Here is a 19,748-nt window from a genome sequence, read left to right as displayed (position 1 = left end):
ACTGCACTCCGCAAAAATATGTTTAATAATAGGTTATGCTTCGGTATATGCTTCTGATTGTGACACTGAAGATCTAATATTTGAGTAATCAATTCCAAGCATACTTTGTAATAAAACATGTGTATCTATGGTGAACATAAATCAAAACTCTTGCTACTGTTGATAACATAGATCTTCTAAATAAGATCTGACAAACTGACTAAGGAAAGCAGCCGTTCTCATAGCGCCCAGCAGCCTTGTAAGCAGAAGGACACAGCTGTTAAGAGCACAGAGGTTGAAGTCAGTGGACAAGGGGTTACATTCCAGCTTTTCAAATGTGTGCACAGCTGTGCAACAGCATTCAGCAAGGTATTTAACTTTTCTGAACTTCAGTTTCCTCTTTTTGTGAAATGGATATAATAAAATCATACATGTGAGGGATTTATTATACTACTTGGCTCTAAAATGTTAGCTACCATTATGTTAGAAAAGTGCTTATATTTTTTAGTTCTTTCAGCTCGTTTAAAAATCCTCTCATTCTGCTAAAGAGGACCTGGAGATAAATTTTTATCAAAGCATTATTTATCCCATGGACATATACAAATACTGTTAAGCCAACATTTATTTAATCCTCAATTTTCACCATCAAAATATCTGAAAACACATACATTGTGGAGGTCTCATTTTGTTTTACACAACATTTATTAAATTTGTAATCATTGAAGCTCATATTTATTTAATCTACAATCACTGTCATCAAAACATCTGAGATCACATACGTTGTGAACGCTTCATTTTGTTTTGCACCAATGTAGTAGGAGTAGAGGTTGAACATTCCAATCATGAAGGCCACAAACACCATAATGAATATGACCATGAACTTGAAGATATCTTTTACTGTTCTTCCAAGTGATATTTGCAGAGGTCCAAAGCTTTCATTTGCTGGTAAGATATAAGCTATTCTGGAGAAACTTAACACTACGGCAATTGCATAAAGACCTTCAGATATAATTTGAGGATCAGAGGGGTCCCACTGTATCCTGGCTAGGAAAAAGGAAAGACAAGAGTTATGGTGAGTTTCTTTAAGTTGTTTATTTAGGTAACTTTTTCTGGTTAAGAATGTAATTACAATAGCAATCTAATTCCCAATGAAATTCTCTGATCTTAAAGAGCTTCTTTAAGTGTCAGCTATATTTGAGCTTATAAATTTACTGAGGAAATGCCTGACCACATGGTGCACAGTGGATAGAGCGTCGGACTATGATGTGGAGGACCCAGGTTCGAGACCCCGAGGTCGCCAGCTTGAGCACAGGCTCATCTGGTTTAAGCAAAGCTCACCAACTTGGACCCAAGGTCACTGGCTTGAGCAAGGGGTTACTTGCTTTGCTGTAGCCCCACAGTCAAGGCACATATGAGAAAGTAATCAATGAACAACTAAAGTGCCACAACAAAAAACTGATGATTAATGCTTCTCATCTCTTTACGTTCCTGTCTGTCTGTCTCTATCTATCCCTCTGTCTCTGAAAAAAAAATTATTGAGAAAATGACTTTCCTGGTTTGCTGGCAATTTTCTATAAGTGTATAGTATAATAGTTAAGAGCTCAAACTATGGATTCAGAGTATGTAAAAATTCCAGTAGATAGACTGGAAAAAGCTGGTATCAATTATTTAACTTCTCTTAGCCTTATTTTCCCATCCTTGAAAACAAGAGAATACCAGTCCTACCTTTCTCATCTGTTGTGAGAATTCAGTAAGTTAACATACTTTCTGTGTTTAGAAAGTGCTTGGCATTAAATAAATAGTAGCCTTTGTTATTTATTTTTAAACTATTATTACACTATAATGTAATTTTGGGCTTGCGGAATTCTTGTGATTATTTAAACATACTAAAGTAATTTTATGGATCACTCAAATCTATTTTTGTCATAAAAACGAGCAATTACTCATTTATCAATTTTGATGACCTAATATAATTAGCTGTTTCAAAAATCCAATTAAGAAACCATTAGAAAGAAAAATACAGAAACAATGTGTAAGAAAAATGAAAAATATTATTATAAATGTGTCTTATTTGCTGAGACAAATTTCTAAGTGGAGTTAGGAATGGGTATAAGACCTAAAAAAAGCTGTTTCCTTTTTTATAGTGTTTTAAATATAAGTACCACATATAAACAGATAAATAGTTTTGACTTTATAAAATTCTGTAATTAAAAAATTTAAGGCCCTGGCCGGTTGGCTCAGTGGTAGAGCGTCGGCCTGGCGTGCAGGGGTCCCGGGTTCGATTCCCGGCCAGGGCACATAGGAGAAGCGCCCATCTGCTTCTCCACCCCTCCCCCTCTCCTTCCTCTCTGTCTCTCTCTTCCCCTCCCGCAGCCGAGGCCCCATTGGAGCAAAGATGGCCCGGGTGCTGGGGATGGCTTCTTGGCCTCTGCCCCAGGCGCTAGAGTGGCTCTGGTCGCAACAGAGTGACGCCCCAGAGGGGCAGAGCATCGCCCCCTGGTGGGCAGAGCGTCGCCCCCTCGTGGGCGTGCGGGGTGGATCCCGGTCGGGCGCATGCGAGAGTCTGTCTGACTGTCTCTCCCATTTCCAGCTTCAGAAAAATACAAAAAAAATTTAGATGTTAAATCAATACTAAAAGTTAATAATAAAAAAGAAATCCTTATGTGCTCTAGCCAGTAAACCTAAAGAACGTCAGCTGTATGTGTTAGCTGACTTCTTGTCAGAGGTTTAAAATAAGAATGCAGAGGGAATCTGTTTTTCCCAGTCCAGGCTTTTCTAAGAAAGGATTTTCCACAGGCAAATAACTGAACCTATTTGTATCCTTTAGTCACTTTTCTCTTGGGAAAGTAGAATGATTTATCACATTCCTAAATTGGGATGGATAATGGAGTGTACCTGGTTTTGCTCTGCCTTCTTTTTCTTGAGAATTCTCCTCTGACCTTCATGGAGGACTATAACATAGGCACATCCTGTCATACCCCTCTTAGGAGAGGACTGCTTTGTCCATTGCTGTCTGAAAATTGTGGGATACATCTGCCTACTTCTGAGGTTCAAAATTGCTGAGGCCATTGAGTAACAACTCAGAACTATGTCATCTCTTCTGAAATTTATCAGTATTAGAGGTGATGATCTGGTCTTCATATTAACTTTCTGTTTTATTTTTCAACTAGTTCAAAGCCTGGGTGTAAAACAGTGGTGTTATTTATTGGAGGCCCTTTCAGAGACTTAACAATTGCCTTGCTTTCAAATAATTTATGTCTTAAATGCAAATGGTACTCAAATGTGTACTATTTTAAAGATAAGAAAAACAAAACAAAACAAATATAAGACATAAAACAGGCATTCTCAATGGAGTTTGGTAGTTAGCCAAATGATCCAAAAGATAAAATGAGATAATTCTTACAATTAATTATGAGAGGTTTCAAGCCAGAAGAAAAATAGAAGAAGCAAAAAACATGCCTCTTCAGATACTGATACTCTGAAGAAGCTAGAAACTAACCAAAATTTCAATGAGAATTAATAGTAAAAACTACTGTTGGCATGAACTTTTATAAGAAAAATCTACATTTTTTATTAACTTATATTGACTGCGTTATTGTAAACTCACCCAAATTGTAGTATTTCACATTGTCTCCCAGTGTGACTTTTGTTAAGTCCTTCAAAGTATCATTTGCATCAATGATCCTCTGAGCATTGGAAGCATGCCAAAATGCCATGAATCTTGCAATGAATGATGCTGTAAAGATCGCTAACATACCAAAATCCAGCATATTCCACAGCTCAAACAAATACTCCTTGGGGCCTTGAGTCCAAATTTCTTTACATTCAGCCCATATCATGCCTGCATTGGAAAGGAGTTAAAATATCAATTCAGTTTCTTTTTGATTAATTTAAATGGGGTGAAATTGATAAATCAGGGTACATATGTTCAGAGAAAACAGCTCTAGGTTATTTTGACATTTGCTTATGCTGCATTCCCATTACCCAAAGTCCAATTGTCTTTCGTCACCTTCTAACTGGTTTTCTTTGTGCCCCTCCCCTCCCTCAACCCCCTCCCTCTTCTCCCCTCCACCCCATAACCCCCACACATTATACTGAGCAAAATAAGTAAATCAGAAAAACTAAGAACTATATAATTCCATACATAGGTGGGAGATAAAAACGAGAATCAGAGACATGGTCAATTCAGGTTTTTCTCCAGCTTCAGCTCTTCAATAAAACAAAATAAATTTGAAAGGTCTCAGCCTGGTATTCAAAATGCTTCAACATCTGGCTCCAAACCAACCATTCACTCAAAATTCCCATGTCCCTCAAAATCCCACAGTAATGGCAATTTCTGTGAATTATCTGAAAGCAATTTGACAAAGTTCATCAAGATGTTTAATAAAACATTCATTGATGCATTAATTCTACACCTAAAACTATATATTCAAAAAATGTTCACTGTAGGATTCTTTATAATCAACACACACACACACACGCACACGCATGCACATACACACACACACAATAGAAGTAATTATGGGATTTCCACAGATGGAATATTATGCAGCCATTTGATATGGTATTTTAATTACTATGGGGTAGTGGCCATGAGCATGTATCTCACAGATGTCCAACTACAGAAATTTAATTGGCCATGTGCCTCAGCCACTGTATTCTGAAGACTATTGCCACTTTTGTCCCAAGATCATGCTTCCAATAGGCTACTCCCAGCCAATGACTGAGGGCACCCCTTCTTGAGAGACATGGAACTTCTCTGATGGCTAATTTTTTCTCAAGAAGTTCCTGACAGACTTACCAAACTCTCCTTAGACTGCATGTAGATCCAGGATGCTTCTTCCCAACTTTCCTTCCCTCTCACCTTCCCTCAGGATCAGACTTGCATCCCAGTCGGATAGCCCCTGCATCCTTCCTCAGCTCCCTCCCCTCTCCCTTTTTCTCTCACAGGAAATTTCTCTTAATAGAATTTCAGCTGCCTTTAATAAGATTGTCATATATTTAATCCTGTCTTTGCACATGTTTCTTGGATGACTTGGACTAATAAGGTGAAAAATGTTTGTCATAAGCATTTAAACATGTTAAGTAAAAATAGTTAAATATGCTATGTATTCTATGACTTTATGTTTAAAGCAAGTACAATAAAAGACTAGAAGGAATTCAGGATCCTATTAATAGTAGTTGTCTCTTGTTGGTGGAATTATTAATAATATTGTACATTCTCTTTAAAATTTAGTGTAGTACTTAGCAACACAGGTTTTGGGATCAGATTGCCATGGATTTGAGACCTTGTCCCACTGCTTATTAGCTGTGTAATCTTTGATAAGTAACTTCAACTTCCTAAAACTCAATCTGTAAAATGGGTATAATAGTAGTTTGCACCTATTTCACAGAACTGTTATGAGATGAGTAAAATCATACATGTAAGCTGCATAGCACAGTATGTGGCACTTGGGAAAAGTAACGACTAACATTTATTGAATACTCATAAATTATTTCTGTACAATACATCACTGAGTTTTCCATAGTACACCCTTTAAGAAGCTCTCAAGTCCTTTCCCCCATCTCCTGAATTCCAGCCCTCATCCTCTGCACAGGAATCCTGTGATTTCTCACCTTTAGATTCACCCCTCTTTCTAAGTCACCCTCTACTTCAGAACCACTGTGACCTTCCTAAAATGTGAGTGATTCAATCATATCACTAATGTTGCAAAATCATCCCCTGGCCATCTCACTACCTTATCTCTCTTCATCCACATTCCCAAGAATCTGTGTTCTAGTTGGACCTAACTCCTAACATTTCACCTGGGCCAGATGTGGAGCTCATTCCACATCCTCACATCTAACATTTCCATGCCTTGTAGTGGCCTTACTCCCTCCTAAACACCTGATTCTGTTAACATCTTCGTATTGTCAAAGTCTCAGATTGAAGGTACTGTCTACGGAGGTCTTCTCTACCCCTTCCACATTACACCTCATTCAGCTGGGGATGCCTAATCTGCATACGTTCACAATACCCTAACAGTGCCTCAATTATGGTAATTACCACATAGGTTTTAGTTAATTACTGATTTACTTATTGACATGTCCCCAGACTTATCATAACTTCCTTGAGTGTAAGGACAATGTCTCATTCACCTTGGTATCCTCACTACCTAACAAAGGCACTTAATAGCTATTGAATTTATTCATTCATAAATATCCAATTAAAATATTTTTCCTATTTGCATTATAGTATATTTAGTAACAAGTCATATGTATAATTAATGGACAAAGAGTGTAGTAGTTAACACTGCATTCCCTCTGTTTCACTTACCACCTAAAACTCTAAAGCAGTGTTTCCCAACGTGGGGCCCATGCCCCACAGGGGGGCAATTCGATAGTTAAGGGGGGCAATTTGAAAATGGACTCGACACTACTTTAACTCTTTCGCCCCAGGCCATTTAAATGCAATGCTAGATATCGGTGCCAAAGTTAAAAAAAATGCAATTCTTAAATAATTGCGGTAAAAAATTATTAAGTATAATTTCGTTTGATGAGACCAAAATATCAATTGGGTGATTGGCGTCGTCAAGTAAACTTCGTCCTGGGTTCACCGCGGAGCGTGCCGTCTGCCAAGGGGAACCCCGGACGTTTTAAAAACTCGCTAAACAACGCAGTTATTCTCACCTAATTGGCCCATCGCAACTTCTGTAGTGTTTCACATCATTCAGTTGGTGTTAATTTAAAATAAGTGTCAGTCAAAATTGTTGTAAAAGCTCGCTGATTTAATAAATATACATATATATATTGCATAGATATAATTGGTAAGTATTTGATTTTATTTTTATCAATATTAAACTCTTTATTAAGTACTTCTTATATTGGGGCTAGAAAGCAATAATATTTTATAAATATTATTGGAGTTATAATAGTGCATGCACGACAATTTTTAGAAGCATAACTTTCCAGAAAATTTTGTCAAGTGGAAAAAATATAGATACCTTTTGATTTGCGGTGGTAGTGTAGTAAATGTGTTATATACATTTAAATAAATATGAATTTTTAGTATACGTTTACTCTATGTCACATTGAATATATTTTAACACATATTTTAATATTAGTTTTTAATTGATCTTATTTTTATTTCTTATAGCCCATAGTAAAATGAGTGGTGTAAGCAAGAAAAAACTCGTCAATATTCGGAGGAATATTTAAAATTTGGGTTCATACCCGCTGTTCACGATGAGCGGATTCCTTTTTGTCTTTTATGCCAGCAATGCTTGACCAACGAATCAATGAAACGAGGTCGTCTTGAGGCACATTTGAAGGTGAAACATAGTGCTCATATTAATTCAGATTTGAGTTACTTTAAAACTTTAAAGAAAATTTTTGAAAAAAGAACATTAAAGTCTCTATTTACTGCTCATACTTCAACTAATAATCGTGTTCTTGAGGCTAGTTATCAAATTTCTTTATTCATCGCTAAAACTGGAGAAAATCACAGTATAGGAGAGAATTTAATAAAACCATCAATATCAGCATTTCTTAAAACGGTTCTTGAAAAAGATGACAAAGATGTAAAAGCTATGCCACTCAGTAACAATTCTGTTACCAGAAGAATAGATGAAATGAGTGAGGATATTGAAAAACAACTTATTGAAAAGCTGAAAACAAGAAAATTCTCCTTGCAAATGGATGAATCAACTTTGAGAGACAGTGAGGCAGTATTGATAACTTACGTAAGATATATTGATAAAGGACATTTTGCTGAAGAAATGTTGTTCTGTAAAAGATTAGAAAGCACTACTACCTCCAAAGATATATATAATAAGCTAAAAAACTACTTAGATGTCAATGATATACCAATGAAAAATATAACATATTGTGCTGCAGATGGTGCTTCCAATATGATGGGCAAGAAAAATGGCTGCTTAAAATTGATGAAGGATGCGAATCCAGAAATGATTTTTGTGCATTGTGTTATTCTTAGGGAAAACTTGGTAGCTAAAAACATCTCGCCTGTTCTGAATGAAGTATTCCATACAGTAATAAAGTGTGTTAATGCTATTAAAGCTAGTGCCAAATGTGAGCGTCTTTTCAAGCTATTTTGTGAAGAACAAAATGAAGACCATGTGAGACTTTTACTTCATACTGAAGTCAGATGGCTATCTAAAGGAAACTGAAAAGATTTATGGAACTGTTTGATACTCTTAGTGATTTTTTAAGCGACAAACCTGAAATGAAGTATCTGTTAACAATAGATGGTAAAGCATTTGTGAGTTATTTAGCCAATATCTTTGAAAAACTAAATATATTAAATAAGCAACTTCAAGGAACAAATAAAACTCTTGTTGATGCAAAAGCAAAGATATTTGGTTTCATTACCAATATTGAGTTATGTCAGAAACATATTAACAACAAAAATTTTAAACAGTTTCATTGGCTCCAAAAATGTGAAGTAACTGATACCGCTTTACTTGTTATTGTCAATCATTTGAATATTCTATCGGCTGATTTAAAAGAAAGATTTTCTGATTTAAAACAAATTGATTTCCTAACATGGATGATGCAGCCAATGTTCGTGGATTTGTTTGATATATCAAATATGCAGTATCAAGAAGAACTCGCAGAATTGCAAAATGATGAGTCAGTTAAAGCTTTATTTAATATCAAAGGAGCGATGGCATGGCTTTGTGAGGAAACAGAAATCAAATACCCAAATTCAACCAAATGTGCAAGAAAACTATTGCTACCGTTTCCATCTTCATTCTTAGCTGAATGTGGATTTAGTGCTGTAAATGATTTACTGGTAAAGAAAAGAAATCGGCTGGATATAACACAACGTGGAGACTTGAGACTAAAGCTAACCAAATTGTAACCTAATATAAAATCTCTGTGCAGCAAGCATCAAGCACAAGGATCACACTAAATTAAAATAATAAATTAATATAGAAAAATCTGTATTAAAATTATTTGGAATTTAAATTTGTTTTTCATTATATGTTTTGAAATTTTACTTACTGTGTTTTGTTAACAATTTCATAGTGATTTCTTCCTAGAACCTATCATTTATGTTTATTAAGTGAACAAATCAATTTTTTAATGTTAAAAATTATGTAGGTTACATGGGGGGGACATAAAAATTTTAGAAAGGTTAAGGTGGGGCATGGTACAAAAAAGGTTGGGAAACACTGCTCTAAAACAAACTACTTAATTCTCACATAAATGCTGTAAGGTATATGTAATTATTATGTTACATATTAGAAAACAGAGGCAGAGAGATTTTGTATGTGATGTATATAAAGTGCTTTGGACAGTTTCTGGTACGTAATGTTCCAAAAATGAGTGGCTATTAATTTCAGTTCTTATTAAATCTCAATGTAAAATCATGTGGTTGTTTTTTAAGCTTTAAGCCATAGCTCTCCCAAAATATGAATGGTGGTTTTTCATCATTGCTGGCGTTTGATTAATACTATCCTGTTTATATTCTCCCTGGTCTTTCTTGGGGCATGTGAGGAGACTATGGCACTGATAATGAACCCAAGATAACTCTGCTTTAAAAACACAAAGAAAATCATGGTGTGAATGCATTGTATCATGCTGTATCCATTTGTATATAACCGATGTGTGAAGAAATCAGTATCATTCAGTCTAACTGCTAGGGCTGCAAAAATAAATGATGATGCAAAATCTGTCTTTACCTATTACCCAGGATATAATGAGCATCTCCATCCATGAGAAGCAGGATGTTTTCATCCTGAACAGCTGTTTTGCATTATCTGTGCTGGTTTCATTAGGAAGGAGTTTGGTGCCTTCAAATCTGTCAGCTGCATTCATGACTAGCAGTCCCAGAAAAATGGTGAAGGAGGCGGCGTGTGCTACGAACTTCATGAACGGTCCACGCATTATCTTCCCCATCTGCCACAACACACACCAAAAAGAAAATCTTAGCTACGTTTCGTACACTGTGCAAAACACATGCAATTACACAATAACCATCTGTGTATTCCAGTGTTCTCCTAAGGTGGTGATTTTATTTATATATATAACTAATTATAGAATAATTCTTTATGCTGGTATAAAATTTTGATCACATTTTGCAACTACATATGTTGATGTTCTGGATTGATAACTAAATAAATTAACTTCTCTATTAAATGATGGTGAGATTCTTGAAACATTATATAGCACCAACAAATAATATTATATTTTATTAATATAATAATGACAAAAGGCAGACCACAGTATTATCATTATTCATAAAAAGCGAGCTAATTTAGTGGGGATGAAATATTGAGGAAGCAGCAATAAAATCATTAAACTGCGTCTACTTTGCAATGCCCAGATCCTTGGCCTGATATTTGCCTCGCTTGTTGTCCTCATGTATATTTCACCGACTTGGGTACAATCAGGCATCAAGTGACGCCACTATTTTGATGATGTAGTAAATGCGGTAGAAGTTATGAGTACCAAGAAAAGAGAAGAGGACAGCAGGGCAGTTTCCATAATGTACTGGAGCAATGTCCTGGAATGACACTGGATTTAAATAAAGGCCAACATTTTAGGTTCAAGTTCCAGTTGCATTCGTTCATTAGCTAAGTGGCAATAAGTGAATTTTCTAAATTATGTGAAATGAATTTCCGATGAAACAAGGAGACAATAAAAGCTCTCGTGCCTCTGAGGTACAGGATTCATGTTCATCTGAGATTCCCAAACTCTAGCTGGAACAGAAGGGTGAGATGTGTTCAGATGGGTCTCAAGGGCACACTGTGCAGCCCTTGAACTGGTAAGCAAAACCCTAGATGCGTGTGCAATTTTTTTCTTAGAAGAGAGCCCGTAGCTTTCAAGAGCCTTTCAAATGAGTTCATTATTACAGAAAAATTTATAAATTAATAATACTAACAACACAGCCAGTATTTGTTATGTGCCAAGTACTGTTTAACTGCTTTACTCTGTTAACTCATGTAGTCATTGTACTCTCAAGAGTTAGGTGATATTAAAATGACTATTTTATAGATTTATAAAAAAAACACACCTCAGGAAATAAAGTCCAGAAACTTGCTTACAGGTCACATAACTCATGAATAGTAGAGCTGGAATTTGAAACCAGGCATTCTTGTTTCAGAGTTAATTTAGTTGCAAAGTCATTTCTTATTTTATCATTATAGTACATGTATAGGTGTATGTAAATTCTTAGAGTAAACAAAGAAGTTGCTTTTTATGTAAAAAATAACTATGTATGGTACCAGATAGATACTAGACTTATCGGCGGGATCCCTTCATGACTTATATAAATGTCTAACCATTATGCTGTACACCTGAAACTAATATATTATTGAATGTCAACTATAGTTAAAAAATATTTTATTTTTATTTTAAATAGACTTTAAAAAGATAAATGCTGTTATGGAAGAAATGCAATCAATGTTCTCCATTCCTGTAAGTTTTACTTGTCTATATGATTTTCAAAATCTTAAAAGATAAGGCTAGAATAAATCATATAGTTCAGTTCCTTATCTCTTGAATTTAGAATTTAGGCAAGATAGGACATAAGAATATTTGTGCGAGAACATGTGCATGTGCATATCTATACTTTTACTTAGTTTTAAGCCAATCGATACATCTAGTTAGATATATTGTAGAGCCAATCCAAAGTTACTTTGTGAAAACCTGCTATACAACTCACCTCAAAACCATATTTCTAGAATAATGTTCATTATCTGGACTCAGAGTATTTTTTGTTTTTTAGGTTTTTTTTAGATCCTATTTAAAATAGAACTCTCAAAATCAAATGAGGGCAAAGTTAAAACAAATAGGAAGCAAAGTGGACCTCATTTTCCTTTCCATGTTGTCCTTAGTTGTGTTTCTTAAGAATATAGACTGTGAACAAATGAACATAAATACATCTTTAATTACTTTTCCCATGGTGTGTCACATGTTTAATTTTTATTCTGCAATGTTTTACATAGGATTTATTTTCATGTATTATAGCAAATGAAAATGTAGCACAATATTTAATAAGCTCCTCAAGGAAAAAAATTACTATAAACCTTAAACCAATTAAAAAAATTTTCAAACATATTTTATTGCTGTGAAAAACTGGGATAGGGGCAATGACTGTTTAGGTAAATCCATGAAAAATGTATTTATATTCTGCCTTGTTCCAGAAAAAATCAGATGTAGGCTTCAAAATACAAAGTTACCCAAGACACAATGGAGAAGGAGAAGAGGAAAGGTTGAGGACATAGAGCAGTGTTGAGAATAAAGCTATTTACATTAGAGTGGGCCACAGGTCTGAAAACTCTGGAACTCGAGTCTCACTGTCCTGGACACATCCAGAATCAATGTTCACCTATTCAGGGCAGGGTATCTGCTCTGGACCTCACTCCTGACCTGGCCGGCCTGCCTTCTTCATTCAATCACTGGCCTTTGTGTAACATTACTCCTTTGTTTTATTTAGAAGGGAGAGAGGAGAATCAAACCAGATGCTCTGCTATTATTAAAAATTCTAGTTCATAGGGAAAAAGGCAAACAAACAAGTAAAAAAACAAAAAGTTGGTTGGCAGGAAACTAAAACGTGTGTTTGGATATTCATATCCTCTATTTCCCATTACAAAGTGTAGAAGACAAGGCATGAGCAGAGCAGGAACGATGGGCCAGATGCAGAGAGTCAGCAGGCAGGCAGAGTGTCCTGGGTGCCTGGCAACAGGTAACACTACAAGTCCTTTCATGACCCCTCTTTTGAGCATTAACCCCTGAAGATGGCATCTAGGCCTCAGGAGTATTCCTGCTCCAGGCCCGGGAGAGCAGCAAGGCCACAGCTGACATCGGGACTAGCTGCAATTACTAACGACCATGACTCTGAGGAAAGACACCAAGAAAGCTGATGAGTATTCTCTTGAGATCCTCCTGAGACCTCAGATAAAAGTCTCAGGATGGAGGACACAGTGTGGCTCTCTCCGTGGAGCACCCTGCACCCTTCCTCAACCCATTCTTTCCCCAAGAATTTTTCTCTCTCTCCCTCTGTCCATCTCTGTCTCTTTTCCTCCCTCCATTTTTCTTTTCCTGTAGCTCATTTTCTGAGCCCATTTCTTCTACAGCTCACTTCTATCTCTGTGACTCTATGGCCTTGTAAATAAACCTTCTGTTATAATTGAGTCTTAGCTCTGAATTCTTCTCTTCACCAGAACTCAAGAACTGAGGCTGCCGAACTAAGGTTAACATTGGGTGCCAACTTCCTGCGCCTAACAAAATTACGGAGTTGTGTTTCTCTGAAGACTAAGGTAGATTTTGGCAGCATTTCATGGACTTTAGAAATTTGAAATTTAAGTGATTTTCCATTTTAGTAAAATTTGTCATCTATATCTTCTGAAATGTAGACAAATTTCTGATAAACAACTATAAAAGAGAATTTTTGATGTACATTGTAAATTATTGAGTGGAGCCATTGAAAGAAATATTGGCTTTTAAATATTATATCTCATACTATTTTTAAATATTTATTGATGACCAAAGACCTAACTACAAAATACCAATAGAAACAGAAAAGGTTACACTCACTTAAACTAAAATAATTTGAAATTAAAGCATAACCTATTTTTATCATAATGAGCATAAAGCAATTGATATTTGAATTACAGTGGAAAAAGAGACAAGTAAGGACCAAAAAAAAGTTTCTGAAAAAAGAAGAGAGAAATGTGGAGAAATAAAACCAACTTCAAACAGGAACAGGGCTCTGTCAAGGTGCGCAGGCCTACAATTGGGCCTGGCTGAACATGCGTGAATGTATTGGAAATTTCTCAATATTTAAAATAGCACTTTAAATAAAACATCTATAGAGCTTAAGCAATCTTCCCCCACAAAAAAGAAATTCTGGGCCCTGGCTGGCTGGCTCAGCAGTAGAGCATCGGCCCAGCGTGTGGAAGTCCTGGGTTTGATTCCCAGCCAGGGCACACAGGAGAAACGCCCATCTGCTTCTCCACCCTTCCCCTTCTCCTTCCTCTCTATCTCTCTCTTCCCCTCCCACAGCCAAGACTCCATTAGAGCAAAGTCGGCCAGGGCTCTGAGAACGGCTCCATGACCTCTGCCTCAGGCACTAGAATGGTTCCAGTTGCAACAGAGAAACGCTTCAGATGGGCAGAGCATTGCACCCTGGTGGGCATGCTGGGTGGATCCTGGTCGGGCACATGTGGGATTCTGTCTCTCTGCCTCCTTGCTTCTCACTTCAGAAAAACACCAAAAAAAAAATAAATAAACTCTGTAAGCTGTAAATAATGTCTATATTCATTGCTAAATGGGAAAAAAAATTATAAAATGGATTTTATCATCATGCTTCAAAGGCTAAATAACAGTCAGTAAAATAGATTTTCATATGAGAAGAAAATACCTTGACAGTGTCCTTTTTATTTGATTATTTGTCTCAGTGTTCATAAACGAGGATGAAAAATATATGCCAGAAAGAAATATGGCCAAGGAAGAAGAAATAGTGAAGGAAATCAGGTTAATTAGGATTCAATCAAAATTTAGGAAATGTGTAACTCTAAGGACTGCCAATAATATAATGTGTCAAAACACCAAACTCTCTGTAAGGCATTCTGCTTTGGAACTCACTGGAGAGGGGGAAGGGAAATTATTCAGTTTAGAAAAGATATTATAATTTAACTGATCATGAAATGATATAATTCAGAAACTCCTCTTCTTTTAATTCATCTTAAATCTCTAAAGACTCAGAGGCCCAGGCCAGTTGGCTCAGTGGTAGAATGTTGCCCTGGTGTGTGGATGTCCCACGTTCAATTCCTGGTCAGGGCACACAGAAGAAGTGACCATCTGCTTCTCCACTCTTCCTCCTCTTCATTCTCTCTCTCCCTCTATTCGCCTTCCCCCTATCAAGGCTCCACTGGAGCAATTTGGCCCCAGGTGCTGAGGATGGCACCATGACTCCATTTCAGGTGCTAAAAATGGCTCGGGTTGCAACAGAGCAATGCCCTAGATGGGCAGAGTATCGCCCCCTAGTGGGCTTGCCAGGTGGATCCCAGTAAGGTGCATGCAGAAGTCTCTCTGCCTCCCCATTTCTCACTTAAGAAAAAATACACACACAAAAAAAAAAATCTCTGAAGACTCAGGAAATGTTAGTATAAGCAGAACAGAGACTATATACATAGAGGTAGCCTTTGTGCCACTAAGGACAATTTAGAAATTTTTTTTCAAAGTGGAATCTGTGATTCCTATGAAAAAGGGAAGAAAAGAATTATAACTTTCTCAAAAAAATACTATGTTACAAATTTCTAAGTCTAGTAAATCTCACTATTTTTACCACTTATATTTCATTTATAAGAGATGAATTTTTGGCCTTATATATTTTAAGGAAAAAGAAAATCTGTGGTGATAGATTTTATACTGATAAGAAAATGCCCAGTTTCTGGCAGTTTCTATATCATCACTATAAGTATTTATAAAATTCAACAATATATTAAAAAAATGGCTTTGCATCGGCTTTATACCAAAAGCTGCTGAGAAAGGTCCCTATAAGGCTAAAGCACCAAATATGTGACTAAGTAATAAAAAAAAATATTGGTAATAGTGATGTTTGTGTTCGCACCCACGCATTTACAAATGTTTGAAAATTAGTCATGCACATGGTTTAGAACAGCCAGTGATTCAACTGACATTTCTGCAGAACTCATAAATGAATGATCCAGCAGACATTTCGCCATATAGCTTTAGCATTATTTTAGTTTCACTTACAGACTGGCGACTTAAACATTCCCAGAAATGTGGCTTCAAAAGCATGAACAATAAGATTGTTGGCAATGCAGGACAGACAAAAGTCCGTGCCCGTTAACAGAATTCAAACATCTGAACATTTTTCAAACTTGTTCTGTCACACTAAAGAAAAGTTAGATCCATTTGAACATATTTTCACCAAACCATGCAGATAGATTTTGCTAAAAAAACAAACAAACAAAAAACAATACTAAAACATAAAACAAACAAAAAACACAACTATCTTTGCTGTCAGGTTACAATGTGCACTGTCCCTAAAATAAATATTCTTCACTGAACCTATCATTACATGAGTGTTTTATATGACTGTCCTTTATTTAAATTAAGATTTTTCTGGTCATATTAGCTAAAATAAACACAAAACAAACATTTTCATCTCAAATTTTGCCAGAGAAAAAAATAAAGACAGGAAGCAAGTTTATCTTTTAGGATGTTACTTAAAATATCTGCTCAATGCACACTACTATAACCTCATTTAAAAATACAAAAATATATGCATAGATATGACTACAGAGAAGACAAAAAGGAAATATACTAACATAGTAACTGAAGTTTTCTTTTACCTATGAAGTGATAATGTTACAAATGAACTTTCCCTTCCATTTCTTTTTCTATTTCCTAACTATCATATGTTATTTAGCAGCATTAAAAACATTAAGATATTTAAGCCCAACTGATCTTCCTAAAATTTTCATTTGGGAAATAGAATGCATAACTAGCTCTGATCTATTCAACTAGACACACTTCTAGGAGACCAGGGAGTTCTAGATTTCACAGACATACCTTGCTGCATGGAGCAAACCAGTAAATGAGAGCCAGGAAGGGCAGTCCGATGGCAACGGCAAGGACCACGAGAAACTTGACTGCCATTGTCTGTTGCCGCAAACCAGAAAGGTTCTCATACCAGATGGAGAGAAGCTGCTGTTGACAATTTGGATGAGCTACAAACTAGCAGGAAAGCGACAAAACATTTAACAGCTTGAATAAAGAAAAGTTCAACATCAACTATGTTCTTTTGTTCTAGTATTTTGCTCTATTCTTTCCCACACACACACAAAAATATATATATATAGTTAGAATTAAGGAACAAACATAACACATCTAGTTGACAGGCACCAAGCACAATGGCAGGATGCTCTAATATGTTATTATATAAGTTAGAAGATTCTAATTTATCAAACTTTTTCCTTATAACCAATGGGATTTCTTTCAAAGCATAGAATTTTTTAAATTTAGTATTATAAAAAGATTCATCAAAAAATGATTCATCAATGTTTTACAGAAGGACTTTTATAATTATATGTTTTTTTCCATCTAGAAGGAACAATGTAAAGACCCTACTAGTCCAGATGTTTAAATACTTTAAAACAAAACTGTGTGCCATCTTTCCTGTACTTATATAAAACACTAAACTTATTTTATACTAAATTAGTGGGTCTCATTTAGACTAAATTCTTATATATATGGGTCTGTTTTTGGACAGCTTATTCCATCTCTGTGCCTTAAACCCTTTCAATTAAACTTTTTATGTTTCATATTTTGCATTGGTTAATAAAATTATACAGGTTTCAAGTGTCCATTTATATAATACATCATCTGTGCAATGCAGTGTGTGCTCACCACCCGAAATCTAGTCTCCTTCCATTACCATAGATTTGACCCGCTTAATTCTCTTCATCCCTTCCCCACTCCTCTTCCTCTCTGGTAACCAACATACTATTATCTGTGTCTATGAATTTGTCTCACATATTTATTTTTTTTTAATTTTTATTTATTCATTTTAGAAAGGAGAGAGAGAGGGAAAGAGAGAGAAGAGAGAGACAGAGAGAGAAGAGAGAGAAAGAGAGAGAAGAGAGAGAGGAACAGGAAGCATCAACTCCCATATGTGCCTTGACCAGGCAAGCCCTGGGTTTCGAACTGGCGACCTCAGCATTTTCAGGTCAACGCTTTATCCACTACGCCACCACAGGTCAGGCTCACATATTTATTTTTAAAAATGATTTCTACATAGGACAGAGGGCAACACTACTTAATATACAGAAAAGCAATGATCTAACATTTAAAAAATGGTAAAGAATATTAAAAAGTTAGGTAAAGGACAGGTATATAAAGGAACTACAAATGATTCCTAAGAATGGTTAACTTCAAACATAATTAAAACAAGATATGATATTTATCTTCTCAGAATGATAAAGTTTAATAATACCCAGTGTGAGCAGAAGAAATAAGCCCTGTCATACATCATTATTGGTCTGTGTGAACTGGTGCACTTTTTTTGAAGAGATATACTTAGCCAATGTTTTGAAATTTAAAAAATTAAAATTTGACATATTAATTACATACCTAAAAATTTTGTCTACAGATAAAACTCATGCAGGTAAGCAAGTTATATAAACAAGTATGTTTATTGTAGCATCTTGTAATAATAATAACCAGCTTAAAGCTAATATTAAACACCTTTAAACAATAAACTGATTAAATGAGCACATGGTATAATAATGCAGCCTTTGAAAAGATGAAGTGGATATTTATTTACTGATAAGTGAAATGTCTAATATATAAGTTTGTGGAGAGAAATATAACAGTGATTCCCATTTTTCTGTAAGAATTGGGAAGATAGAAAAGGGGTATATCTATACTGTTTGAAAACTTACCATAGGCATATATTACCTTTATTATAAGATTTAGCCTTAAAAACTTTTTTTATTTCATTTTTTAAATTTATTTTTAAATTTTTTCTTAAGTGAGAAGCAGGGAGGCAAAGAGACAGACTCCTGCATTCACCCCAACTGATATACACCCAGCAAGCTCCCTACCAGGTGATGTTCTGCCCCTCTGGGCAGAGGTGGATTAAGGTCAGTTGAGGTCCTGGGTTGCAGAAGAAAATATTGGGCCCCTTATATTAGAAAAAAGTGTAAAGTTGGGGTTTTGTGGGGTCCTTCAGAAGTCAGGGCCCAGGGTGTGCGCCCTCCATTAAATATGCCTCTGCCTCTGGGGCCTATGCTCCGCTGCTCGGCAACCAAGCTATTTTAGTGCCTGAGGTGAGGCCATGGAGACATCCTCAGAGCCTGGGGCCAACTTGCTCCAACTGAGCCATGGCTGCAGGAGGAAAAGAGAGAGAGAGAAAAAAAAAGGGGGAGAGGTAGAGAAGCAGATGGTTGCTTCTCCTGTGTGCCCTGACTGGGAATTAAACCAGGATGCCAATACACCAGGGCAATGCTCTACCACTGAGTGAACTGGCCAGGGCCTAAAAACTTTTTTAAGAAAGGTATCACATATAACCTAAGAAAGCAGTCAAGGATTTGGGAAGGAGCCTACTGAATAAAGACAAATAAAAATATTCCACAAATTAATATATAGTTGGAAGAGATTCAAATGCACTAAAGAAGGAATTGGAATATAACAACAAATGGGAAGTTGGAGTTGGGTCTTAAATAATGGTGTTCCTGTGATATAGCAAATGTCTTATCATCTGGACATATAAAAGTTATGGCTGTGCCATTAGTTAAGTACAGGAAAGTGCATCACTAAATAAGGAAATCTAGATTTTAAAGACTGATGTTTAGTGTAGGTTAGATGCCTCATAACAAGGCTCTTAGGATTCATTAGAGAATCTGCCTAGTGTACATGTTAATTAGAAAAACCCAGCTCAATTTAACTATGCCAATCCTTCATCCTTATTTAACACCAATACAAAGCAAAGTAAATAGGCTTCATGCCTGACCTTACTTTTTTTACTTCATATTTAATGGCAAGTTTTAAACGGCTGAGATTTGGACGACCGTGCTCTCCACCACTGTGGTACATTTCAACATCTCCATTCAGAATAGCCTCTACTTCTTCAGTATTTCTGCACAGATCAAGGAGTCCAACAACAAAATCTTTGCACTGCATTGACAGTTTTTTGTAGTCATTCTAGGAAGACAAAGCAAATAATAATAGTAATTAATAATAATAATAATAATAATGTAGAAGTAGCCCCTTTTCCTGTGATATTCAGTGGA

General features: G+C 35.9%; 1 protein-coding gene across 4 annotated transcripts in view; it reads right to left on the bottom strand.

Moving 5' to 3' along the window:
* TRPC6 (transient receptor potential cation channel subfamily C member 6) overlaps positions 1–19,748 on the bottom strand; it is a 136,743-nt gene that overhangs the window by 24,526 nt on the left and 92,469 nt on the right. For 3 of the 4 annotated variants that reach the window (XM_066247981.1, XM_066247992.1, XM_066248006.1), the window contains exons 3-7: positions 19,474–19,659; positions 16,528–16,692; positions 9,663–9,879; positions 3,587–3,820; positions 759–1,023 (exon numbers count right to left, since the gene is read on the bottom strand). In XM_066247981.1, the coding sequence (XP_066104078.1) occupies positions 759–1,023; positions 3,587–3,820; positions 9,663–9,879; positions 16,528–16,692; positions 19,474–19,659 (1,067 nt within the window). The remainder of the gene's footprint in view (positions 1–758; positions 1,024–3,586; positions 3,821–9,662; positions 9,880–16,527; positions 16,693–19,473; positions 19,660–19,748) is intronic. The other variant, XM_066247998.1, reaches the window with a different exon arrangement.

The sequence above is a fragment of the Saccopteryx bilineata genome, chromosome 1, assembly GCF_036850765.1.
Source record: "Saccopteryx bilineata isolate mSacBil1 chromosome 1, mSacBil1_pri_phased_curated, whole genome shotgun sequence".
NCBI classification, from domain to species: Eukaryota; Metazoa; Chordata; class Mammalia; order Chiroptera; family Emballonuridae; genus Saccopteryx; species Saccopteryx bilineata.
The sequence above is the reverse complement of the archived record's forward strand: the minus strand, read 5'-3'. Positions and strand labels throughout refer to the sequence as shown.